Source organism: Schistocerca serialis, chromosome 7, assembly GCF_023864345.2.
Source record: "Schistocerca serialis cubense isolate TAMUIC-IGC-003099 chromosome 7, iqSchSeri2.2, whole genome shotgun sequence".
NCBI classification, from domain to species: Eukaryota; Metazoa; Arthropoda; class Insecta; order Orthoptera; family Acrididae; genus Schistocerca; species Schistocerca serialis.
The window spans coordinates 409,152,497-409,176,009 of NC_064644.1; the positions used below are offsets into that span (position 1 = coordinate 409,152,497).

The window sequence follows — 23,513 nt, forward strand, 5'->3', positions numbered from 1 at the left end:
TGGATGCTAAGGCTCACCAACCAACGCATGTTGCTAGGCAGCTTGCTGGTAGTGATATTGGTAACGACGCCCTTACAGCTGGTGTTCGATAGCTGCTTTCACAAGTGATCCTGCCTATGATGGGACAGGGTTAGCCTGTAATGAGACTGGAGTAGGTTGTGCTGTGTGGGTGAATCAGCAGAACATGCACATGGGCCTTTCACAAGGATGTGATGCATATGGCAAGGAGTTAAAAATGTGCATAGTGTAGATATGTAGCAGGGTATTATGTAGGTTGGTTGGAGATTGCAATACCACTTTAAGAGGAGTGGGAAGGATTGTGGCTATGATGTACCTCATGTCCAGGCACAGTGATAGTAATTTTTTAAAACATTTCTCTTGAAGTACAGTGTTTCTTTTATTACTTTAAAATGAACACAAACAGTCACAACTGCAAGAACCTTTTTTGAGGTTATCGGTTTTGGTCTGTTTTAGACAATCTTCAGACCTCATACCATGAGCAATTAGTGTTCATGGAGCCATAGCACTTGCTCCATTCACCACCATTGCCTACCATCATGGTATGAGATGGTCTAAAATGGATCAAAACCAGTAACTTAAAAGAGTAGTTCTTGCGGTTGTGACTGTTTATGTTCATTTTACAGTGATAGTTGAAGTACTGTTGTAGGACGTGGATCAGTTGGCTCTAATCTGTGATGATGTTGGGTGATGAGGGGATTGTTCCTTTGCAGCTGGTTCTTGGGGGTAGTGGGAGGATAAGGGATCATGAGGAAATGTGTTTGTGTACTAGGTCAGGTTTGGGAGGGGGAGGTTAAGGTTAAGGTTAATGCCTGTCTCTGAAAGCCTTGAGAACTTCAGCACTGCAGACATGTGATACACATGTGGCCAGACTATATGGGTACAGTTTTTTGATGTCGTAGGTATGGCAGCTTTGTGTGCTTGATATGGACAGAAATATAAATGGATCTATCAGAGAGGTGGGAGATCAATACCCGGGAAGGTAGCACATTGGACTTAGGGGAACCAAGTGAAACAAATGGGAAAGGAGGTGTTAAGACTGTGGGGGAATGAGAATAAGGTGGCTTGGGTCTGGCCCCAGCTCCTGAAGAGACACTCAATGAACGTGAACGTGAACCAGAATGTGATTTGGAGAGCCTAGGAAGGTTTCCTAGGGATATGCCATAAACAGATTGGCATAGGACGATGCCCATGGCTGTGTGGTGAATTTGTTTATATGTCTTCACCTTATGTGTGATGATGTAATTAGTTATAAGTTTGAGGAGTTGGGTTGGAGTCAGAAGGACTTTCGGAGAGATGTGTGTTTAGCAAGGCCCTGGGTATGAGCAGTGTTACTGCATATGGAGGTGGCATCAACAGTGGTGAGTACAAATACAGTTGGTAATGGGGTGGGTATGCTTGAGAGTCATCAGACTCCCGATTGTCGTGGTTACCAAACCTGCGAGACCTGAAAGCCAGAACCCTGAAGGCACTGAACATCATCAGGTGCCTTAGTCACAGTTCTTGGGGAGTGGACAGGGCATGTCTCCTTCAGTTTTATCAGGGTTTTGTTTTTTTTTTACAGCTGGACTATGGTTGCACAGTGTATGGGTCAGCAAGGCCCTTTTACTTGCTTATTATTGGCGCTGACCATCATGGGGGCTGGCCACTGGTGCTTATCGAACCAGTCCTATACCTAGCACCTGTGCTGAGGCAGGGGAACTGCCACTTGCCATCCGGTGCCAGCTCCTCATGGTGCGTCAGGTGTGCAAGTTCCTTGGAGCTCCAACTTCACCCTCACACCATACTGTTGCTCATCCACCTCTTTCTTCCAACTGTCCATGAGCCATGATGCCATTTGGGATCTGTTTGCAGCATGTGGTGGAGTCACTCGGTGTGGAACCAGTATGACCCCCAAATCCAGGGTTTTAACCACCTGCTGCCCTGGTTATTGGAGAGGCCCAGAGTAATTCAGGGTTTGGTGCAGTACAGGAGAGATAGCACTCCTGCTTCTGTTTTTAATGTGATATTCTCTGATATTTTACTGATTACCACGTCCATGTAGCTGTTTTTACGGATGGGTCTAAGCAGGGGAACCCTGTTGCTTGCTCTGTTGTTTTCCCGGATTGTGGCCTGAAGGTCAGACTGCCTTCAGAATTTACTGTCTTTGATGCAGAATTATCTGCGATCTTGTGAGCACTGGAGCAGATGAGACGTTCTCCTGGTGTTAGATTTCTCATCTGCTCAGATTCTCTCAGTGCTCTTTGCTCTCTCCAACATTTGTACCCAGCAAATACAGTAACCCAGAGCATACAGAATGTGCTCCTACAACTACAGCGACCAGGGAAGGAGTTGTCTTTCTACTGGGTACCTGGGCACATTGGAATTGTGGGGAATAAAAGGGCAGATTGAGCAGCCAAGCAGCCAAGGAGGCGTGTCATGATCCTCTGGTATTTCAGTGTGATATCCCCCAGCATGCTATCGCTTCGCTGTTGAGGTACAAAGTCGTGTGACACTGGGAAGAAGAGTGGCTGGCAGTGACTGATAAAAAGCTCTATTCATCAAGCCCACAACTCGGCCATGGAGTACTCCTTCCAGCCACATTGGCAGGATGAGGTCCTTCTTAATCATCTTCGCACAGGCCACAGCCCTATGAAACATGGATTCTTACTGTGGCAAGAGGACCCACCAATGTGTGGTGCTTGTGGCGTGCAGATCACAGTGTGCCACATTTTATTGGAGTGCATTTAATTTGTCGACCAGCGGACTGCGGCAGATTTGCCGGTGGATCTTCCGTCTATTTTATGTAATGATCAAACGAATGTGGTTAGAGTTTTAAAGTGTTGTGAATTGTCCAATGTTTTAACAAGATTTGAGGGAGGATGTTCTTATTGTGTCAAAGGGTGGCTGGCTCACCCTAGATTTTTTGTAAGTGGTCAGCCAGTCACATTTTCCTGTGCTTTTCTTTTAGTTATTCTGTGTTGTGTTTTCTCTGTGTTTTGATTTCTTGATTAGCTCTCTTCCCTCCTAATTGGTATTAGTGCAAGTGAGAGTTCATGTGATACGGAGTGACTGTATGGTCATTTTGAGTGCATACGTGTACAACACTTTTAGTTCATCTCCACATCCGTTTGTTTTTATAAGAGTAAGGGCACTGATGATCTCGCCATTGGGTGCCCATCAGATCCACACACACACACACACACACACACACACACACACACACACACACACACACACACACCTGCACGCGAACACTCAAAGACATGCATTTGTATTGCAGCTATACCATTCATGTAACTCGAGCATTTGTTAGTGCAGCTACAACATGCTACTGTCTGGTGGCACAGACAAGAGTGGAGTGTTGCATGGAAATGACACAGACCACTGTTGTTTTTATGATGGAGTGTTAGTCTAAGCATGGTTTTGAGCACTCAAGGCCAAAGGTGCCCCTTGTTAGGATATAATCTAAATTAGGTGGTTTCTGTGGAACTGTTACTTCAGAGCCATGGAACACTGAATGAATAGTTGAGTCAAGATTTGGGTAAGATATATCCTTTTTACTTATTTTTGTTAAATCCTTTGACAGAAGTAGCAGTCACTTGTGTGACTTTTCTGTTTACACCGTATCACAGCAATGCCAAAATGAAATGACATTTTCTTACCTTTAAACCACAAACAGAGATCTTCCCTGCATCTTCTGCACACTTTTCTGTGGAGTCCGTGCTTTGTTTTGATCTCCAGGTTTCAATTTGAAATACACAAAATAAACATTCTTCATAAACTCACTTATGTTTCTTTGTTCAATTTTCACTGTGTTTTCACCAAAAACATAACAGAAGCAGTCGGGACAAATTATATGGTCTCTGTGAGCCACATTCCAGAAATAAAAACACAAGCACAATAGCGTTTGAATGCTGGATATAAACTGAGTGTGGCATAAGATTGCCAAAGAGATACTGAACTTATTTAGCTTGTTGAAACATGATCTAATCCAACACCAAGTTGTTTATATTTATTCCTAGTACCACAGATAAACTGTCAAAACATGTTCACCATCACTGGGTATATCACTCATTATAAATTAATTTAACCTGTTTCGCCACAAAAATGCAACCTTTCTCCCAACAGAAAAACTGCTTTACCCACCTCTGCCACCACTACCCTCTTCAAACATTAACAACATATTTTTTAATTATTGCCAAGTCCAGCTTTAATTGATAGAGCTCATGTGAGGAGACCATTTTTTAATACCAGAAATACTAAATTTTAAGTTTATTAGGAATTTTATGCTAAAAACAAACAAAAAATTTAGTGAAACAAAAAATTGATGTGATGGATTTTTTTTTATTTATTTCATTTTTACCAACTCGAAACCTATTACAAGATGTACAAAAATCCTATAGTAACCAAGTAATACACAAAACTGATCCAAGTCACACAGATTTGGCTGAACAAGAAGCCCTCAGGACTCCGCAACACGCAGAACATGATACAAACTAGAATCACATAGAGAGGGTCAGTCAGCACTGCCCCACACATATATATGTGCTAGTCATCGGCAGACGCCACAGCAGGAGCCATGCCAAGCAAACGCAAGCCTCCCTGCCTCCCACAGGCAGCCTCCAGTGGCTGGCCCACGCAGATACAGTTGGCAGTCAACTGAAACACGCGTGCATGGTGACGCCCCCCTCAGGCGTACTCACTCTCACTAGTAGGAGGATACACCACACCTCTCCTTTGTGGACCCAGGCAATGGAGGAGATGCTGGTGGCCTGATGAGAGACACATCCATCAGATCTGGAGCAGCAGTAGCTGGTGCCAATGGAGGGGGTGGGACACTGTGTCAGGCAAGCACTGGAGCATGGGGCCGGAGCTTGTGGGGATGCAGGCACGCCCAAGGGCAATGGGTCTGCACAGCACCTGATGACTGCATCAGAGAGAAGGGTACCATTTCCATCCCTATGTCGTCATCAACAAGCAGGTCCCAGCATGGAGAAGACAGGATTGGACCCAACGGCGATGATGGCGGAGGCAGTGGTGGCGAGGGGGTTGGCGGAGGCAGCCTGACCGTAACAGCGGGCTGCGGCAATGGACCCAAGGCTGGATCCAGACCGGCACTGGGAAGTAGGAACACCAGGGTGTTGCATGGAGAAGAAGCAGCCAATGGGATGGGGGAACCTCCCCAGTAGGCAATGATGGTCTCAAGGTAGAGGCCGGTGGGATTGTCTGCGGTGGCGGGGGTCACACCTGCCAAACGATAGTTTTTGGCAGCAAGTGAGTGCACAACTGATCAAAGTGGGTTGCCACCAGGCTATCAATCATATGGACATCACAAAAATGGCATCCCCGGTGGCAGTCAACAGTGGCCGGTATCCACTTCGGCTGACGACCAAACCCATGCACCCACATCGGTCAGCCTGGCGTGAAGCAGCCAGACAAACCTGATGGTGGCAGATGCGGTGTAAGCTGCAGAAGGTGGAGGAGTGTGCATAGTTGCCAACCGTGAAGCAAATTAACCAGGCTCCACTCCTCCATACATGTGAAGTGATAGGTGCTCAGAAAAGAGAGAAGGGCATCATCCGGTGAAGAATACACAACAAAATTTTTCATTTGAGACTTGAATGTATGCACTAGTTGTTCAGCCCCGCTATCTGTTTGAGGGTGGAATGACGGAACTGTAACACAACAAATGCCATGATAGGAAAAAACAATATAAAGTTGTGAGAAATGAACTGGGACCTGTTATTGGAAAGTAAGATATAAAGCAGCCCCTCAATAGAAAAGAACCCTCAAAAGTGTATGAATTGTGACCTCCGTCGATGCCAATGCTCACTGGAGAATGTAAGAAAACTGAGAAGATTCATCCACAACCAAGAGCCAGTAGGAATTCAAGAAAGGACCCACAGAATCTACATGAATAGTTTCCTATGGCTGGTATGATGCAGGTGAGGGGAACAGAGATGCCCTGGAAGCCTCCTGCTGTTGGGCACACTGCTCACAAGCTGCAACTAAATGTACAATTTTGCCGTCAAATCCTGGTCAAAACACATGTCTCCCAGCTAACATTTTAGTGCACAAATTTCCCCAATAGCTGTGGTGGAGAAAGCAAGCAGACAACCTTGTGCCTCAATGCAATAGGAATGACTACTGTTGGAGAGAGGTCTTTCATGGACAACAGCAAAACACAGTCAAAAACAGAAATGAGTTGTTGTTGTTGTTGTTATGGTCTTCAGTCTGACGATTGTTTTGATGCAGGTGTCCATGCTACTCTATCTTATGCGAGTGTCTTCATTTCCAAATAACTACTGCAACCTACATATTTCTGAATCTGCTTACTGTATTCATCTCTTAGTCCCCCTCTATGATTTTTACCACACACACTTCCCTCCAATACTATTTTGGTGATCCCTTGATGTCTCAGAATGTGTCCTGTCAACCACTCTCTTCTTTTGGTCAAGTTGTGCCACAAGTTCCTTGTCTCCACAGTTCTATTCAGTACCTCCTCACTGGTTACATGATTAACCCGTCTAATCGTTAGCATTTTTCTGTAGTATCACATTTCAAAAGCTTCTGTTCTCCTTTCATCCAAACTGTTTATTGTCAATGTTTCACTTCCACACATGGCTACACTCAAGACAAATGCCTTCAGAAAGGACTTCCTAACACTTAAATCTGTATTCAGTGTTGACAAATTTCTTTTCTTCAGAAATGCTTTTCTTGCTATTGCCAGTCTACATTTTATATCCTCTCTACCTCGGCAATCATCAGTTACTTTGCTGCCCAAATAACAAAACTCATCTCCTACTTGAAGTGTCTCATTTCCTAATCTAATTCCCGTAGCATCACCTGATTTAACATTTCATTATCATTGTTTTGTTTTTGTTGATGTTCATCTTATATCCTCCTTTGAAAACACTATCCATTTCGTTCAACTGCTCTTCCAAGTCGTTTTCTGTCATTCTCAGAATTACGATGTCATTGCCAAACCTCAGATTTTTTATTTCTTCTCCCTAGAAATTAATTCCTATTCCAGATCTTTCTTTGGTTTCCTTTATTGCTTGTTCATTGTACATATTGAATAACATCAGGGATAGGCTACAACCCTGTCTCACTCCCCTTTCAATCATTGCATCCCTTTCATGCTCCTCTACTCTTATAACTGCCATCTGGTTTCTGTACAAGTTGTAAATTGTCTTTCACTCCTTGTATTTTACCCCTGCTACCTTCAGAATTTTGAGGAGAGTATTCCAGTCAACAGTGTCAAAATCTCTCTTTAAGTCCACAAGTTCTATAAATGTAGGTATTCCTTTTCTTAACCTATCTTTTAAGATAAGTCATAGACTCAGTACTGCCTTGCGTGTTCCTACATTTCCCCGGAATCCAAACTGATCTTCCCTGAGGTCTGTTGTTACCACTTTTCCCATTCTTCTGTAAAAAAAATTGTGTTAATACGAGGGTTGGAAATTAAATAGTGGCAACTATTTATTCACAACCGATACAAAGGAGTTACATGTTTGCACCTGTTACTGTCCTTCAAAGTAGCCACCAACATTGTGTAGAACCCATTGCCAGTGATGTGGAAGGTGCAGTATACCGTTAGGAGAGCCTGTTCTGTTGATGGTGCGAATGGAGTGTGCGTGTACAACTGTGATGATGTTATCCTAATGCATTACGTTCCTCCATGGCAGACCGTCAGTACACAGTATTACTGTTCGTTTTTGGAGCATCACCTGTGACCAGCTTTGCGGTGACACTTTCTGTGCAACCCATCATTTTGCACGACAACGAACTTGTGCCTACAGTGCAAGGTGTGGCTGCTCTGTTCGATAAATGGCTTTGAGAAGTACTGTACCATCCACCATACTCCCCGGACTTAAGTCCTTGTGACTTTGATTTGATTCCGAAGATGAAGGAACCAGTTCGTGGAATTCGCTTCAGAACTGTTCCAAAGATTCGACAGGCAGTAGACCGCTCTATTCGCACCATCAACAGAACAGGCTCACAGGCAACTGGTTCTACACAACACTGGTGACTACTTTGAAGGACAGTAACAGGTGCAAACATGTAACTATTTTGTATTGGTTGTGAATAAATAGTTGCCACTATTTACGTTCCAACCCTCGTATTTTCTAATCATGATTTATTAAACTGATTGTTCGGTAATCTTCTGATCTGTCAACACCTACTTTCTTTGGAATTGGAATTATTATATTCTTCTTGAAGTGTAAGGTATTTCACCTATGGCTGTCTCCTACTTCTGTACACGATATGGAATAGTTTCGTCATGGCTGGTGTTCCCAAGACTATCAGTAGTTCTGATGGAATACCATCTGCTCCTGGGACCTTGTTTCGACTCAGATCTTTCAGAGCTTTGTCAAACTTTTCTCGCAGTATATCATCTCCCATTTCATCTTCATCTACCTCCACTTTCCTTTCTATAATATTGCTTTCAAGTTCATCTCCCTTTTATAGACCCTCTATATACTCCCACCTTTCAATTTTCCCTTCTTTGCTTAGGACTGGTTTACCATCTGAGTTCTTTATATTCATACAACTGCTTCTCCTTTCCCAAAAGGCCTGTGTAATTTTCTCTAGGTGTTACCTATCTTTCCTCTAGAGAAATATGTTTATAAATCCTTACTTTTGTCCTCTAGCCAGTCCTGCTTAGCAATTTTGCACTGTCTGTCAATCTCATTTTTAAATGTTTGTATTCCCTGACCCCTGCTTCATTTCCTGCATTTTTAAAATTTTCTCCTTTCATCAGTTAAATTTAATATCTCGTGTTATCCGAGCATTTCTACTAGGTCTTGTCTTTTTACCTATTTGATCCTCTGCTGCCTTCACTGTTTTATCTCTTAAAGCCACCCATTCATCTTCTACTGCATTCCTTTCCCCTGTTCTAGTTAACCATAAGGAAAAATAGTCGCACAGGGAATCTGAAGCCTGAACCGGTGGTTTATCTAGCCATCCTTGCTGCAAAGTGAATAATCTGGCAGAGAACCAGGTCAGCAGCAACAGCAGCTGCTATGCATGAGCTTGTAATTGGGAATCCCTTGATTGTGGCCCAAGTTTGAATATCAAGATGGAAGCAAAAAGCAATTCTTCATGATCAAAGTCGGGATCAGGACACACAGGAAGGCGGGACAAGGTGTTAGCATTCGCTGTTTAGACATAGGACAAAAATGAATTTTGTAATTGTAATGAGACAATAAAAGCACACATTGTTGTAGGTTGTATGCTGCCTTGTCAGTGTGAGTGCCGAACAAGGAAACCAAGGGTTTATGGTCAGTAAGAAGGTGAAACTTGAGAGCTGTTGGTATACCGGTGCACCACCGTGCCACACCATGGCTGTACTGTGAGGTGTCAGTCACCAGTATTTTGTGGTGGTCTGGAGAGAATATAGCTAAACAAGGAGCTGAGAGTAGTTATAGCTAAACAAGGAGCTTAGAGTAGTTTGGATTTCAACATTTGAAAAGCACATTTGCAATCCAGGCTTCAGCAAGAAGGTACATCCTTGCATAACAAGGCATGCAACAGGTGGGCCAATGTGACTGTCCCAGTAGGAATTTATGATAGTAGCTCTCTTCCCTAGGAAACCCTGAAGCTCATTCACAGACGAAGGGCGAGGCATAGATGTAACAGTGGGTCTGGCAGAGGGCGAACCCCATCCTGTGAAACCTTGAACTTCAAGTAAACAGTAGTAGGTTGGAAAGGTGGAGATTTCATGAGGTTACATTGTAAGCCTGCAGACTGTAAGACAGAACACAAAATGAGCAAATTTTTCAAGTGATTGTCCATGAAGGAACCCATGACAACAATATCACCCAGATAATTGATGCAACCCTGGACAGGCATAGTCAGTTGCTCTAAAAATCACTGGAAAACATCAGGGGCATTTTGCTGTTTTTTGTATCCTGTAACCTTAAGCATTTAGATGTCTGTCAGCAGTGACAAGGGAAGCCAGAGTGCTGTCTTCATGCAGAGACAATCCTGGAACATGCTCCAAGAGTGCAGATTTTGGTCAGTCTGTCTCACAGTATAAAGGTTACAGAATGTAATTGATCAAGGCACTGCAAAATGTATAGGTCTTTTTTATTTATTTTAACCATAATTCTTTAAATTTCTATGGGCAGTAGAAAGATCTCTCTCACATAACCAAACCATATCATGGGCTTAATTGTCAATATGAATATCAACGAGCAAAATAACACAGCAGTTAAGACACCACACATATATTCAGAATGGGTAGTGTTAACATTCCTGTATGTCTGTTGCCTCTTACATTCTCTGCATTATCAACTGTGTCTATAATCTGCGGACCATCTTAAGATTTGTAGCACAAAGACTTCATTCTCCTTTTTTACCTGTCCAATTCATGAATGGTGTGAAGGAAGAACTATTGGCAGTAAGCCTCCATACAACCTTGCATCTCTGTGATTGTATCATCATGGTTATTTTTTATATGTATATGGGAAGAAGTAAAGTGAAGAAATGTGTTGCTTAGTTCCTCTTGGAACATTCATTCTCAGATGTTTCTCTAATTTCCCAAAATTACTTAATTTGGAGATGGTTCCTTGAGGAGGATTGTGGCTTCTTTTCTTCCTCATAGTTGTCTAAGCAAGCTAGAGATCCTTGAGCATTTTCCTTTCTATGAATGCTGAGCTCCATCTGGAGCCATTCTACAAGATTGCTTGCAGATCGTAATATATGTATCCCCTCTCAGAATATTGCTCAAGTGGTCACAAATTTGTTTGAGAAGCTTATGGATGCTCGATGGTGAGATTATCAGCAACGAGTTTGTTTGACACGTGGAAGAGTGTAATAAGAATGTTGAAAGACATTAATTGGCAAACAAACACCAGTTATTCCATGAAAGCCTACTTACAAAATTTCAAGAAACAATATGAAGTGGAGACTGGAGAGATATTCCTCAGCTTCATATGTATTGTCCCATAGGGATTGTCAAGATAAGATTAGATGTAGCACTCCCAAAGATATTTAAATATTCATTCTTCCAGCACTGCATATTTAAATGGAAGAAGAAGAATCTCTAAGATGGGGTGCCATGTTAATCACCCTCTGTCATGCACTCCACAGTAGTTTACAGCTTTAGATGTTGGGCTGATTTCCAGATAATACGCTGTGCTGTGTATTTTTCCCTGTAGCTTTTGTACAATGAATTTCCAGAATGAACCAAGATTGTAAACCGCGTTCAGATAAACCATGTTCCCACCTAACATTGGGATATAATTTCCAATCCCAAAACATATCTGACAGCATACTGAACTAAAAACTGCAATCTGTAACTCTTCTTTCAGAAGTTAGAAAATCTGTCAATCTTGCTTTTGTATGTCTTCAGTCTGAAGACTGGTTTGAGGCAGCTCTCCATGCTAGTCTATCCTGTGCAACTCCCTTCATCTCTGCTTAACATTCATTTGAACATGCTTACAGTATTCAAGCTTTAATCGCCCACTACAATTTTAACCCTTCACGCTTCCCTCGATTACCAAATTATTTCTTAATGCTTCAGCATGTACTCTATCAGCCTACCCTTTCTTATTGTCAAGTTGTGCTTTAGCTCTTTTCTTCCCAGTTTCATTTAGTATCTTTTCATTAGTTATTCAGTCTGCCCATTTACTTAAAATAAAGGCAAACTCTCACCTATAGCTGACTGATGTGTGGCAAATAGAAACACACTACAGAAAACTAATTATACTAGCTTTCGAGCTAGTGCTCTTTCTCTGGTAGAAGCACACACATTCACCTACGCAACTACACAGACAGCCAAATGCACATCCTCAAGGCCATGGCAAGATTCAATCTACCTCTGTGATTTTTTAAATTTTTCTGTAACACCCCATTTCAAAAGCTTTTAATTTCTTCTTGTCTGTACTGTTTTCACCCACGAGCCATTTCCGTATCAGGTTACATTCCAGACAAGTACATTCAGAAAATGCTTCCCCATACTTACATTTTTATTTAATATTAATATCTGTGTCTTTCTCACAAAAGATTTTCTTGCTGTTGCAAATCTGCACTTTGTATCATCTCTATTTTTGCCATCGCCATCAGCAGATACTTTCGGCCCCTAATAGCAAACTTCATCTACCACATTCAGTGTCTCATTTCCTAATCTAATTCCTTCAGCATTACATGATTTAATTCTGCTACTTTTGTTTAACTTTCATTGATATTAATCTTATAACCTATTCTCAAGAAACTATCAGTTCCATTCAGTTGTTCTTCCAAGTTCTTTGCTGTGTCTGATAGAATTACAGTCTCATTGGCAAACCTTAAAGTTATCATTTATTTTCCCTGAACTTAAATCTCCTTTCCAAATTTATTCTTAGTTTCCTTTACTGCTTTATCACTGCACAGACTGAATAACATCGAGAATAGTCTACAACCCGACAACCCTGTTGCACTCCCTTCTGAACAGCTGCCACCTTTTTATATCCATTGGTCCTTACAAATGCAGCCTGGTTTATTTTCAGATTATAGATAACCAGTTACTACTATTTTATCCTAGCTGCCTTCAGAATTTCAAAGAATTTATTCCACTCAACATTGTTAAAAGCTTTCTCTAAATCTACAAATGCTGTGTATGTAGACATACCTTTTCCAAGTGAGTCTTATAAGGCAAGTTGTACGATCAGTATTGTCCTGCATGTTCCGTCATTTCTCTGGAATTCAGGTTGGGTTATATCAGTCTTTCCATGATTGTGTAAATAATTTGCATTAGTAGCTATTTCGTAATCTTGACATTTTATACTGATGGTACGATAATACAGGGTGATTCAAAAAGAATACCACAACTTTAAAAATGTGTATTTAATGAAAGAAACATAATATAACCTTCTGTTATACATCATTACAAAGAGCATTTAAAAAGGTTTTTTTCACTCAAAAATAAGTTCAGAAATGTTCAATATGGCCCCCTCCAGACACACGAGCAATATCAACCCGATACTCCAACTCGTTCCACACTCTCTGTAGCATATCAGGCGTAACAGTTTGGATAGCTGCTGTTATTTCTCGTTTCAAATCATCAATGGTGGCTGGGAGAGGTGGCCGAAACACCATATCCTTAACATACCCCAATAAGAAAAAATCGCAGGGGGTAAGATCAGGGCTTCTTGGAGGCCAGTGATGAAGTGCTCTGTCACGGGCTGCCTGGCGGCCGATCCATCGCCTCGGGTAGTTGACGTTCAGGTAGTTACGGACAGATAAGTGCCAATGTGGTGGCGCTCCATCCTGCTGAAATATGAATTGTTGTGCTTCTTGTTCGAGCTGAGGGAACAGCCAATTCTCTAACATCTCCAGATACTGTAGTCCAGTTACAGTAGCACCTTCGAAGAAAAAGGGACCAAAAACTTTATTGGCTGAAATGGCACAGAAAACGTTCACCTTAGGCGAATCGCGTTCATACTGAGTTGTTTCCTGCGGATTCTCAGTGCCCCATATACAGACATTGTGACGGTTGACTTTCCCGTAAGTGTGGAAAGTTGCTTCCTCACTAAACACAATCTTTGGAACGAAAGATTCACCTGTTTCCATTTGAGCAAGGATAAAATCACAGAAATCGATTCTTTTAATCTTATCAGCTGCAGACAGTGCTTGAACCAATTTCAGACGATAAGGTTTCATAACTAACCTTTTTCGTAGGACTCTCCATACAGTTGATTGTGGAATTTGGAGCTCTCTGCTAACTCTGCGAGTCGATTTTCCTGGGCTGCGAACAAATGCTTGCTGGATGCGTGCTACATTTTCATCACTCGTTCTCGGCCGTCCAGAACTTTTCCCTTTGCACAAACACCCATTCTCTGTAAACTGTTTATACCAACGTTTAATACACCACCTATCAGGAGGTTTAACACCATACTTCGTTCGAAATGCACGCTGAACAACTGTCGTCGATTCACTTCTGCCGTACTCAATAACACAAAAAGCTTTCTGTTGAGCGGTCACCATCTTAGCATCAACTGACGCTGACGCCTAGTCAACAGCGCCTCAAGCGAACAAATGTACAACTAAATGAAACTTTATAGCTCCCTTAATTCGCCGACAGATAGTGCTTAGCTCTGCCTTTTGTCGTTGCAGAGTTTTAAATTCCTTAAGTTGTGGTATTCTTTTTGAATCACCCTGTATTCACTTGTCAGCACCTGAATTTTTTAGATCTGGCTTTAGTAAATTATTCTTGAACTATGACAGTGTTTTGCCTTTCTCATGTGTTGTGCTTACTAGATGACACAGTTTTCTCATGACTGGGTCTCCAAAATATCATAATAATTTCAAGGTAATGTTGACTATGCTCGTTGTCTTGTTTTGACATAGATCTTTCAGTGCTCTGTCAAATATTTGTTATACTTGTTGGTATAAGGTCCATCTGTCGTACAAAACACTATTTTTTCACGTGACCCAAATATATGTCAGCAGGTTTGTGCATTGTCAATGGGTTTTCTGTAATAAAATCTGTGAAATGTGAACATGTTTTGAGTGATAACTAATCTTTGAAAATTAGGCCTAAAAAACAGTTTTTGTTTGTTTTTGTCATTACCTCAGTTTTACATTATATGCATCTGCAGGACCATTTTACTTTATTATGCATTGGTAGCGTGTCATCTGCAACTAGATAATGTTAATGAGAATTTGGTTGTTGTGTTAATACCCTGCTTTATGTTTAAACATAATTTTGTTGTGCCAAGATATTTCACGCACCTATTTGCTGTTACTTGCAATTTTCTTTGGCATATCGATCACACTGTCAAATCTCCCACCTCATATACCTCTGCATTATCATCCAGAATATTGTTTTTAAGTTTATTTCCTTTATATAGCTCTGTTATATATTTCTTCCACCTTTCAGCCTTCTCTTCTTTGTTTAGTACTGTCTTGCCATGTGAGCTCCTGATATTCACAAAGCCACTTCTCATTTTCTGAAGGTTTCTTTAATTTTCTTGTATTTTGAATTTACCATTTCTACAGTCATACGTACAGATTTGCATTTCTCCTTCGGCTCGTCCTACTTTGCTATTTTGAACTTTCTGCCAAACTCATTTTTTAGACACCTGTATTTCCTTGGGCCTGCTGTGTTTGCAACAATTTTATATATTCTCCCTCGTCAATTAAATTTCCTTTTTGCAATGTAGGAAAAGATAGATTGCGACTTACCATAAAAAAGACATCTCTCTCTCTCACACACACACACACACACACACACACACACACACACACACACACACGATCGCCAACTCCAGCATCTTTGACCGGATTGCAACATAACATGGGATGCAAGCAGCAATCTGGAGGGGGTGGGGAAGAGATAGGGATAGTAGTGTACTGGTGGGGAAAGGGATGAACACTGTCTGGTGGAGTGTGCAGATACTAAACTCCAACAGATGCAGCGTCACGAGGTTGTGGGGCAGGGAGGTGGGGAAAAAAAGAATAAAAAAGGAGAGGAGCAGGGAAAAACAGATGGATGCATTGGCAGAGGGTTGCAAATAAACAGGTTGTCAGACGAGAATGGGAGGGGATGATAGGACATAGGAGAGTGAAAACTGTTGGATGGAGGGTGTGGGGACATTATGTTACTGTAGGTTAAGGCCAGGATAATTACGGGAGTGGAGAATATGTTGTTAAGATAACCCCCATCTGCACACCTCAGAAAAGCTGGTGGTGGAGGGAAGGATCCATATGGCATGGGTAGTGAAGCAGCCATTAAAATCAAGTGGAAGGTTTGCCATGGGGTAGTCTACTTTGCTCTTGGCTACAGTTTGGCGATGGCCTCTCCCAAAACACCAAATCCCTAGCCTGGTTGAGGTTCATTGTTGATATCTTCATGATCTGGATCCAGAGCCAAGACACCCTATCTTTGTTCCTTCACAACCTCAACACTTTCTCTCCCATCCACTCCATGTGGTCCTCCTCAACGTAGCATGCCACCTTCCTAGATGTTGACCTCCTCCTCTCTGATGGCTCCATCTCTGTCCATGTTAAACCCACCAACCACCAACAGTACCTGCATTTTGGAAGCTGTCATCCCTTTCACACCAAAAACTCCCTCCTATGACCTGGCTACACAGGGATGGCATATCTGCAGTGACAAAAACCCCCCTGCTCAGTATGCTGAGTGCCTTCACAGACAGGCACTAACCCCAGGCCTAGTCCGCAAACAGATCTCCCATGCCAGTTCCCCTCACAACCCCAATCCTCCCACCACCCCCCAAAAACCAGCCACAACGGAGTGTCCCCATCATCACCCAGTACCATCCTGAACTGGAACAACTGAACCACATCCTTCTCCAGGGCTTTGATTACCTGTCATCGTGCCCTGAAATGAGTGACATCCTACCCAAGATATTTCCCACCCCTCCTAAAGTGGTGTTCCATCACCCACCCAATGTCCACAAGCTCCTAGTCCTTCCCTATGTCACTCCCAATCCCAACCCCTTGCCACAAGGATCACATCCCTGTGGAAGATCCAGGTGCAAAACCTGCTCAATCCACCCATTCAACACTTCCTATTCCAGTCCTGTAACATGTTTATCTTACCTCATCAGCAGCTGGACCACCTATGAAAGCAGCCATGTCATTTACCAGCTCTGCTGCAGTCATTGCACAGTCCCCACCACCACCACAGCTCCCTGCCCCACAATCTCTTGACATTGCTCCTGTTGGAGTCTAGTACCCGCACACTCCACCGGACGGTGTTCAGCTCTCTCCCCACCCATACTCTACTATCCCTTCCCCTTCCCCACCCTCGCCAGATTGCTTCTTGCATCCCACATGATGTTGCATTCCAGCCCGAGATGCTGGAGTTGGCAGTCGTGTGTACACGAGGTGTGCTGTCTTTCTTTCTTCTTCTCCTTTTTGTGTGTGTGTGTGGGTGTGTGTTTTTTTTTTTTTTTTTTTTTTTTTTACTGATGAATGCTATGGCCGAAAGCTACATGTGAGTGTCTTTTAACTGTGCCTGCTGCAACTTGACATATCTTATTTATGGTAAGTTGCAACCTATCTTTTCCTACATTATTGATATTCCGACCTGGGTCTTCCACTTTTTGATTTAAATTAAATGTTTTGTGTGTTGTCCAAGTGTCTTTACTGGTCAGTAATTGTTTGCACAATTGTTCGTGAATGGCCTTCACTGTTTCATCTTCTGTTTTGTTTCATTCGCCTATTTTTTTACTCAATGGTTGCCCAATACTCCATTTTGAGACTACCAAGGACCTGTCGTTGTTTCATATGCCTTCTCCTTAATTTCATACTTTCACTCAATTTCTGTAATTTTGATCAGCAATTAAGAGTCCACCTCTGCCCCAGGAAATGATTGACAAACTGAAATCTACTTTCAAAATCTCTGTTGTACCATTTTCTGATCTACCTGAAACCTTCCATGGATTAAATTGTGCACTATGGGAAATTCTGCCAGGTGACTAATCCTTTCATTCTGTTTCTGCAGTGCATATTCTCAAACTATTACTCCTTCTCTTTCTGTTCCTACTTTTGTATTGCAGTCTCCCAATGTAATTAAATGTTCACCTCATATCTGTTGTGTTAGTAGGCATATATATTTGTGCTATTGTGGTGGGTCTTGACTTTATCTCTATCTTGGATGTGATAATGTGTTCACAAGGCTGTTCATAGTACTTAACCCATATTCCTGATTTCTTACTCACCATTTACACACTCCTACATTATCCCTATTGGATTTTGTGTTGATAGATCCATCCTTTTCATGGAGCACATGAATTAGTCCCTATTGCTGCTGTTAACCATTGAAAGTTTGCTTTGTTCTGTAAGTAAACCAGTTGCGGTCATTCTAATTTTGTTCCATGTAGTCACTTAGTGGATGAGATAACTGTTGGCTTTCTGCTTCACTTCATCTTAATATGTTGATAAGAAAAATTCATTTTTTAAACAGGAAGCAATGACATTTTCTTCCACAACTCATCCCTCCACATATATAGAAAAGACGGCTCATCCAACACATTGTAAAAAAAGTCATGAAAGAAGGATGTGCACAATAAACAGACCAGAGCAGATTTTTACAGTTTAAGTTTTCGTACTGAAAGAAAAATTTACTTTACAAAACTACAAAATGACAAGGGAGATAGAATGGCTGACTGTGAATTATCTTCAGAAGGTGAAATTCTGCACTTTATTCCATTCTTATAGGAAAATTTAATACAAATTCTCTGATCCATTTCCACACAAAAGAATCACCAGCTCTACCAAAGCACATGTAACAGTTTTTGCAGCTGACAACATGCTAAATATCTGACATGGCTAATACTCTACAGACACCTTTCTGATATGTTTACCAACACAACAACAAAATTTGTGGGTTGTAGTAATATATCATGCAAAAATACAAAATTACTTTTACTTTTAGAAAAAATCTAGTACAGGAGGGGGAAAATTTTAAAATATGAAAAATATTATTCATTTACAAGTCTTCCTGAAAAGGTTTTCCATTATATTTGTTCAGCCCCCTCGTCTAGCCACTCATATGTGTCTCTGGATTCTGGGAAAGGTAGATTGCTACTTAATGTAAAGATGACACATTAAGTTGCAGACAGTCGCAATGAAAAAGACAGTTACACATTAGCTTTCAGTCAATGCCTTCAACAGAAAAGGAAATACACACTCATTCATTTGTGCAAGCAAGCACGCTTCATGCAAACATGACTGCCAACTCTGGCACCTTGGACAAGAATTCAACTGTCACATAGAATGGAAGCAGCAATCTGGAGGGGGTGGGGAAGAGGCAAGAATAGCAGGGTAACAGTGGGGGAGAGAAAAGTGCTGTCTGGTGGATTGTACAAGGACTAGACTGCCAGTAGGTGCAGCATTGGGAGGCTGTGGGGGCAGGGAGATGAGAAGGGGGGAGGGGAGAACAGGAAGTGAAAAAGGAGATGAGCGGGGAAGGGAAAGGAGGGGGGGGGGGTGCATCCAGGATGATTTCAGGAGCAGTCAATGTGTTGTAAGGATAACTCCCATCCGCATAGTTCAGAAAAACTGGTGGTGGAGGACAGGACCTAGATGTCTGAGGTAGTGAATCAGCTATCGAAATCAAGCATGTTATGTTCAGGTACATGTTGTACTATATGGTGGTCTACATTACTCTTGGGCACAGTTTAGCAGTAGCTGTTTATCCTTGTGGACAGCTGGTTGGTAGTCATATCAATATGAAAAGCTGTGTGCAATGATTGCAGCAGACCTGTTACATGACATAGCAGCTTTCCTAGGTGGCCCGGCCTCTGGTGGGGTAGGATATACCTTTGACAGGACTGTATTGGGAAGTGCTGGGTGGGAGGATTTGGCAGGTTTTTCACCTGGGTCTTCCACAGTGATATGATCCCTGTGGCAAGGGTTTGTGATTGGGGACGACATAGGGATGGACTCGGATGTTGTGGAGGTTGGGTGGGGGACGAGACACCATTTTAGGCAGGGACAGATTGTATTCCAGCAGAACTGTTTAAGCAAGGAGGCAGAGAGCTGGAACAAAGCCTTCTGAAAATGGTCACCAGAATATGGGAAGAGAAGAAAATGCCCCAACAATGGAAAGAGGGTATCATGTGTCCCATATATAAGAAAGGAGATAAGATGGAGTGTGGCAACTACAGAGGGATCACACTACTTAATTTGGAATATAAAATACTCTCTAATATATTATTCGACAGAATACTCCCAATCATACAGAGGGAGACGGGGCCGTATCAATGCGGATTCCTTCCTGGGAAGTCAACCATAGATCAAATATTCACCTTAAGACAAATCCTGGAAAAAACAAACGAATACGGAGTTGGAACGCATCACCTCTTTATAGAGTTCAAAGCAGCTTATGATAGCATAAATAGAGAGCAGTTATATCAAGCTCTAGATGAACTGGGAATCTAGAAAGTTGGTAAGGCTGGTGAGAATGACAATGAGCGAAACACAAGGTAGTGTAAGAATAGGGGGAATGATGTCCAACACATTGAGTATTAAAAATGGAGTGGGACAAGGGGATGCATTGGCATGCCTTCTCTTTAATGCCACCCTGGAGAAGGTGATGAGAAACTTTCTGAACAGAGGAACGATCTTCTATAAATCGGTGCAGATACTGGCCTACACAGATGACACAGATATAATAGCAACAACACAAAAAGCAATGGAAGAGACATTTATAGCTCTTAAACAGGCCAATAGGAACAGGGGGTTAATTATTAATGAACAAAAAACAAAATATATGGCAGCTGGAAAAGCACATAGAGAAAATATGCCAAATGCAATAACAGTGGGCAATTATACATTTGAGAGAGTTGAACATTTCAAGTATTTGGGTTCGACAGTTACACATCTAAATGATACCTTCTTTGAAATTAAGCGCAGAGATTAATACTGGCCAACAGAGTCTATTTTGCCATAACAAGACTTCTATCCTCAAGGCTCCTGACTCGTACTATGAAATTAACTATGTGTAAATCACTTATACGACCAGTGCTTACATATGCCTCTGAAGCCTGGACATTAACAAGTAAATATATTGAAACACTGGATGCATTTGAAAGAAAGGTACTTAGACGAATTATCGGCCCAATCTGTGAAAGAGGAAGATGGAGGAGGAGATACAACCGTGAGTTGTATACCATATACAAAGACCAACCCATCAGAAGGATAGTGAAATCATCCTGACTGAGGTGGGCGGGACTTGTGGCTCACATGAATGATACAGAAGTACCAAAAAGAATATTACAAGGAAAGCCAGGAGGGCAGAGAGGACGTGGTCGACCAAGAGCCAGATGGGAAGATGGAGTAATCGAAGATCTTAGGAAGATGGGCTATAGAAACTGGAGAGTATTGGCAAAGGACCAAGAGAGATGGAAGGAAATTGTAGAAGAGGCCAAGGCTCATCATGAGCTGTAGAGCCAAGGAAGAAGAAGAAGAAGAAGAAAAGTATTGGTTTCAATTTTGTTTTAGTCTGGGGTAATAGTGGGTTATGAAGGGGGCACTCCTTTGTAGCTGTTTCTTGAGGCTGGTGGGAGGATTGTGGGTGTGAGGGGAAATGGCACAGGAGATCTGTTTGCAGACTAGGTTTGGGCAATAGTGCCTGTCTGTGAGGCATTGGTGAGACCCTCAGCACAATGGGCAAGAGATTTCTTCTCACTGCAGATATGCCGTTGCCAGGTGATCAGGATGTGAAGGAAGGATTTTTTGGTGTGAAAATGATGACAGCTGTCAAAATGCAGGCATTGTTGGTAGTTTAATGCGGCCAGAGGTGTGGACGGAGCCATCAAAGAGGAGGAGGTTAACATCCAGGAAGGTGGCATGCTGAGCTGAGGAGGATCAGGTGAAGCGGGAAACAAGGTGTTGAGGTTGTGAATGAATGAAGGTGTCACAGTCCTGAGTCCAAATTATGAAAATATCATCAATGAATGTGAACCAAATTAGAGGTTTGGCATTTGGGAGACTAGAAAAGTCTCCTAGATGGCCCATAAACAGGCTGGCATAGGAGGGTGCCATGCGGGTGCCCATGGTTGTGCCGCAGATTTGTTTGTATACCTCCACTCCAAAGGAGAAGTAGTTGTGAGTTAGTATCAAGTTAGTAAGATGTATTAGGAATGAAGTAGTGGGCATGGAACCTGAACGATGTTGGGAAAGGTAAGACATGGGCATGAAAGATGTTGGTGTATAGGGAGGGAGCATTGTCAGTGATGAGTAGGGATCCAGAAGATAAAGGGGTGAGAATGGAGGAGAGCTGGTGAAGAAAGTGGTTGATGTCTTTGATGTTGGACCTCCTACTCTCTGATGGCTCCATCCACACCTCTGTCCACATTAAATTTATCAACTACCAACACTACCTGCATTTTGACAGCTGTCATTTCTTCCACCCAAAATATCCCTCCCATACAATGTGGCTAGATGGGGTGGCGTACCTGCAGAGGCAAGAACTCCCTTGCCCAGTATGCTGAGGGTCTCCTGTGCCATTATCCTCAGATTCCCAATGCTCCCACAACCATCAAGAACCAGCTACAAAGGACCGCCCCCTTCATCATCCATTACTGTCCCAGCTGGAACAACTGCATCCTACCCAGGGCTTTGATTGCACATCATCATGCACTAAATGAGGGACATCCTACCCAAGACGCTTCTCACCCCTCCTAAAGTGGTGTTCCTTCACCCACCCAATCTACATAGCGTCCTAGCCCACCCCTGTTCCACTCCCAATCCCTTTGCCACAGGGATTGTATCCATATGAAAGAACCAGCACTTCCTAATACAGTCCTCTTGCAGACTTATCCTATCCCATCAATGGCAAGGCCACCTGTGAAAGCAGCCATTTCATATACTAGCTCTGCTGCAGTCATTGCACAGCTTTTTATATTGCTATGATTACCAACCAGCTATCCACCAGGGTAAAGAGTGACTGCCAAACTGTGGCCAACAGCTTGCTTACAATGGCTGCCTCACTACTCAAGCCCTTTGGATCCTCCCCTCCACCACCAGTTTTTATGGGAATTATTTTTACAACACGTTCTCTATCCCGAAAATAACCCATCCTCAACCTTCGGTAACCTGTTGCCAACAGTTTCCCTCTTCTCCGTACTATGACCACCTCCCTTTTCTCATCTCCCACCCTCTTTGTGTGCCACCCTCTGACAATGCACCCACCTATCTTTCCCTTTCCCTACTCCTATCCCTTTTCATTCCCTATTCGCCCCCCCCCCTCCCCCCTTTCCCATCACCTCCCGCCTCCCTGCCCATCAGCTTCCCAATGCTTTGCCTGTTGGTAGTCCAGTCCTTGCACACTCCACCAGACAGTGCTCTTCTCTCCCGCCACTGATACCCTGCCTTCCCCAGCCCCCTCCAGATTGCTGCTTCCATTCTATGTGACAGCTGCATTCACGTTCGAGCTGCCAGAGAAGCTGATCACGTGTGCGTGAAGTGTGCTTGCTTGCATGGATGAACGTGCGTGTGCTTCCTTTTATGATGAAGGCTTTGGGCAAATGTTAATGTGTAAGTGTCTTTACATTGCACGTGTCTGCAACTCGGTGTATCATATTTACATTAAGTAACAATCTATCTTTTCCTTATATTGATGATATTCCAACCTGGAGTTTCCATTGCTTGAATTTTGAAAATTTACACATTGATTTTTTTCTGATTTTTGTCCTGAGCTAACAGAGCTTTCTTTGCAGGGTGTGTGCTTGTCAGTGTACTGTGTACTGATAATGGAACTTTGGATATGCGTTGTCAAACACTTTTTCTTGATGGCAGAATTTGATACTCTCATCCTGCAGGAGCAGGATCAACAAATACCACTTGCGCAACAGCAGCAATCTCAGCAGGAGCAGCAACAGCAGCAGCAGCAAGGTCCAGGAGGCACTATTCAAGTTTGTCAGGCAGCTGGAGGTCCTGGTCCTCAACAGCCGCCAATTGATAACATGGAAGTTGGTCAACAGGAAACCCAAGAAATGCAAGAAAAGTCCCAACTTGAGGTAAACGCTATATTGAGAGCAATTTTAAGAATA

At 42.6% G+C, this 23,513-nt stretch overlaps 1 protein-coding gene across 1 annotated transcript in view; it reads left to right on the top strand.

Annotated features, from left to right (window-relative positions):
* The window catches only part of LOC126412250 (protein PTOV1 homolog), a 350,177-nt gene that overhangs the window by 262,052 nt on the left and 64,612 nt on the right, over window positions 1–23,513 (top strand). The window contains exon 10 of the mRNA XM_050081748.1: window positions 23,283–23,480. Within this exon, the coding sequence (XP_049937705.1) occupies window positions 23,283–23,480 (198 nt within the window). The remainder of the gene's footprint in view (window positions 1–23,282; window positions 23,481–23,513) is intronic.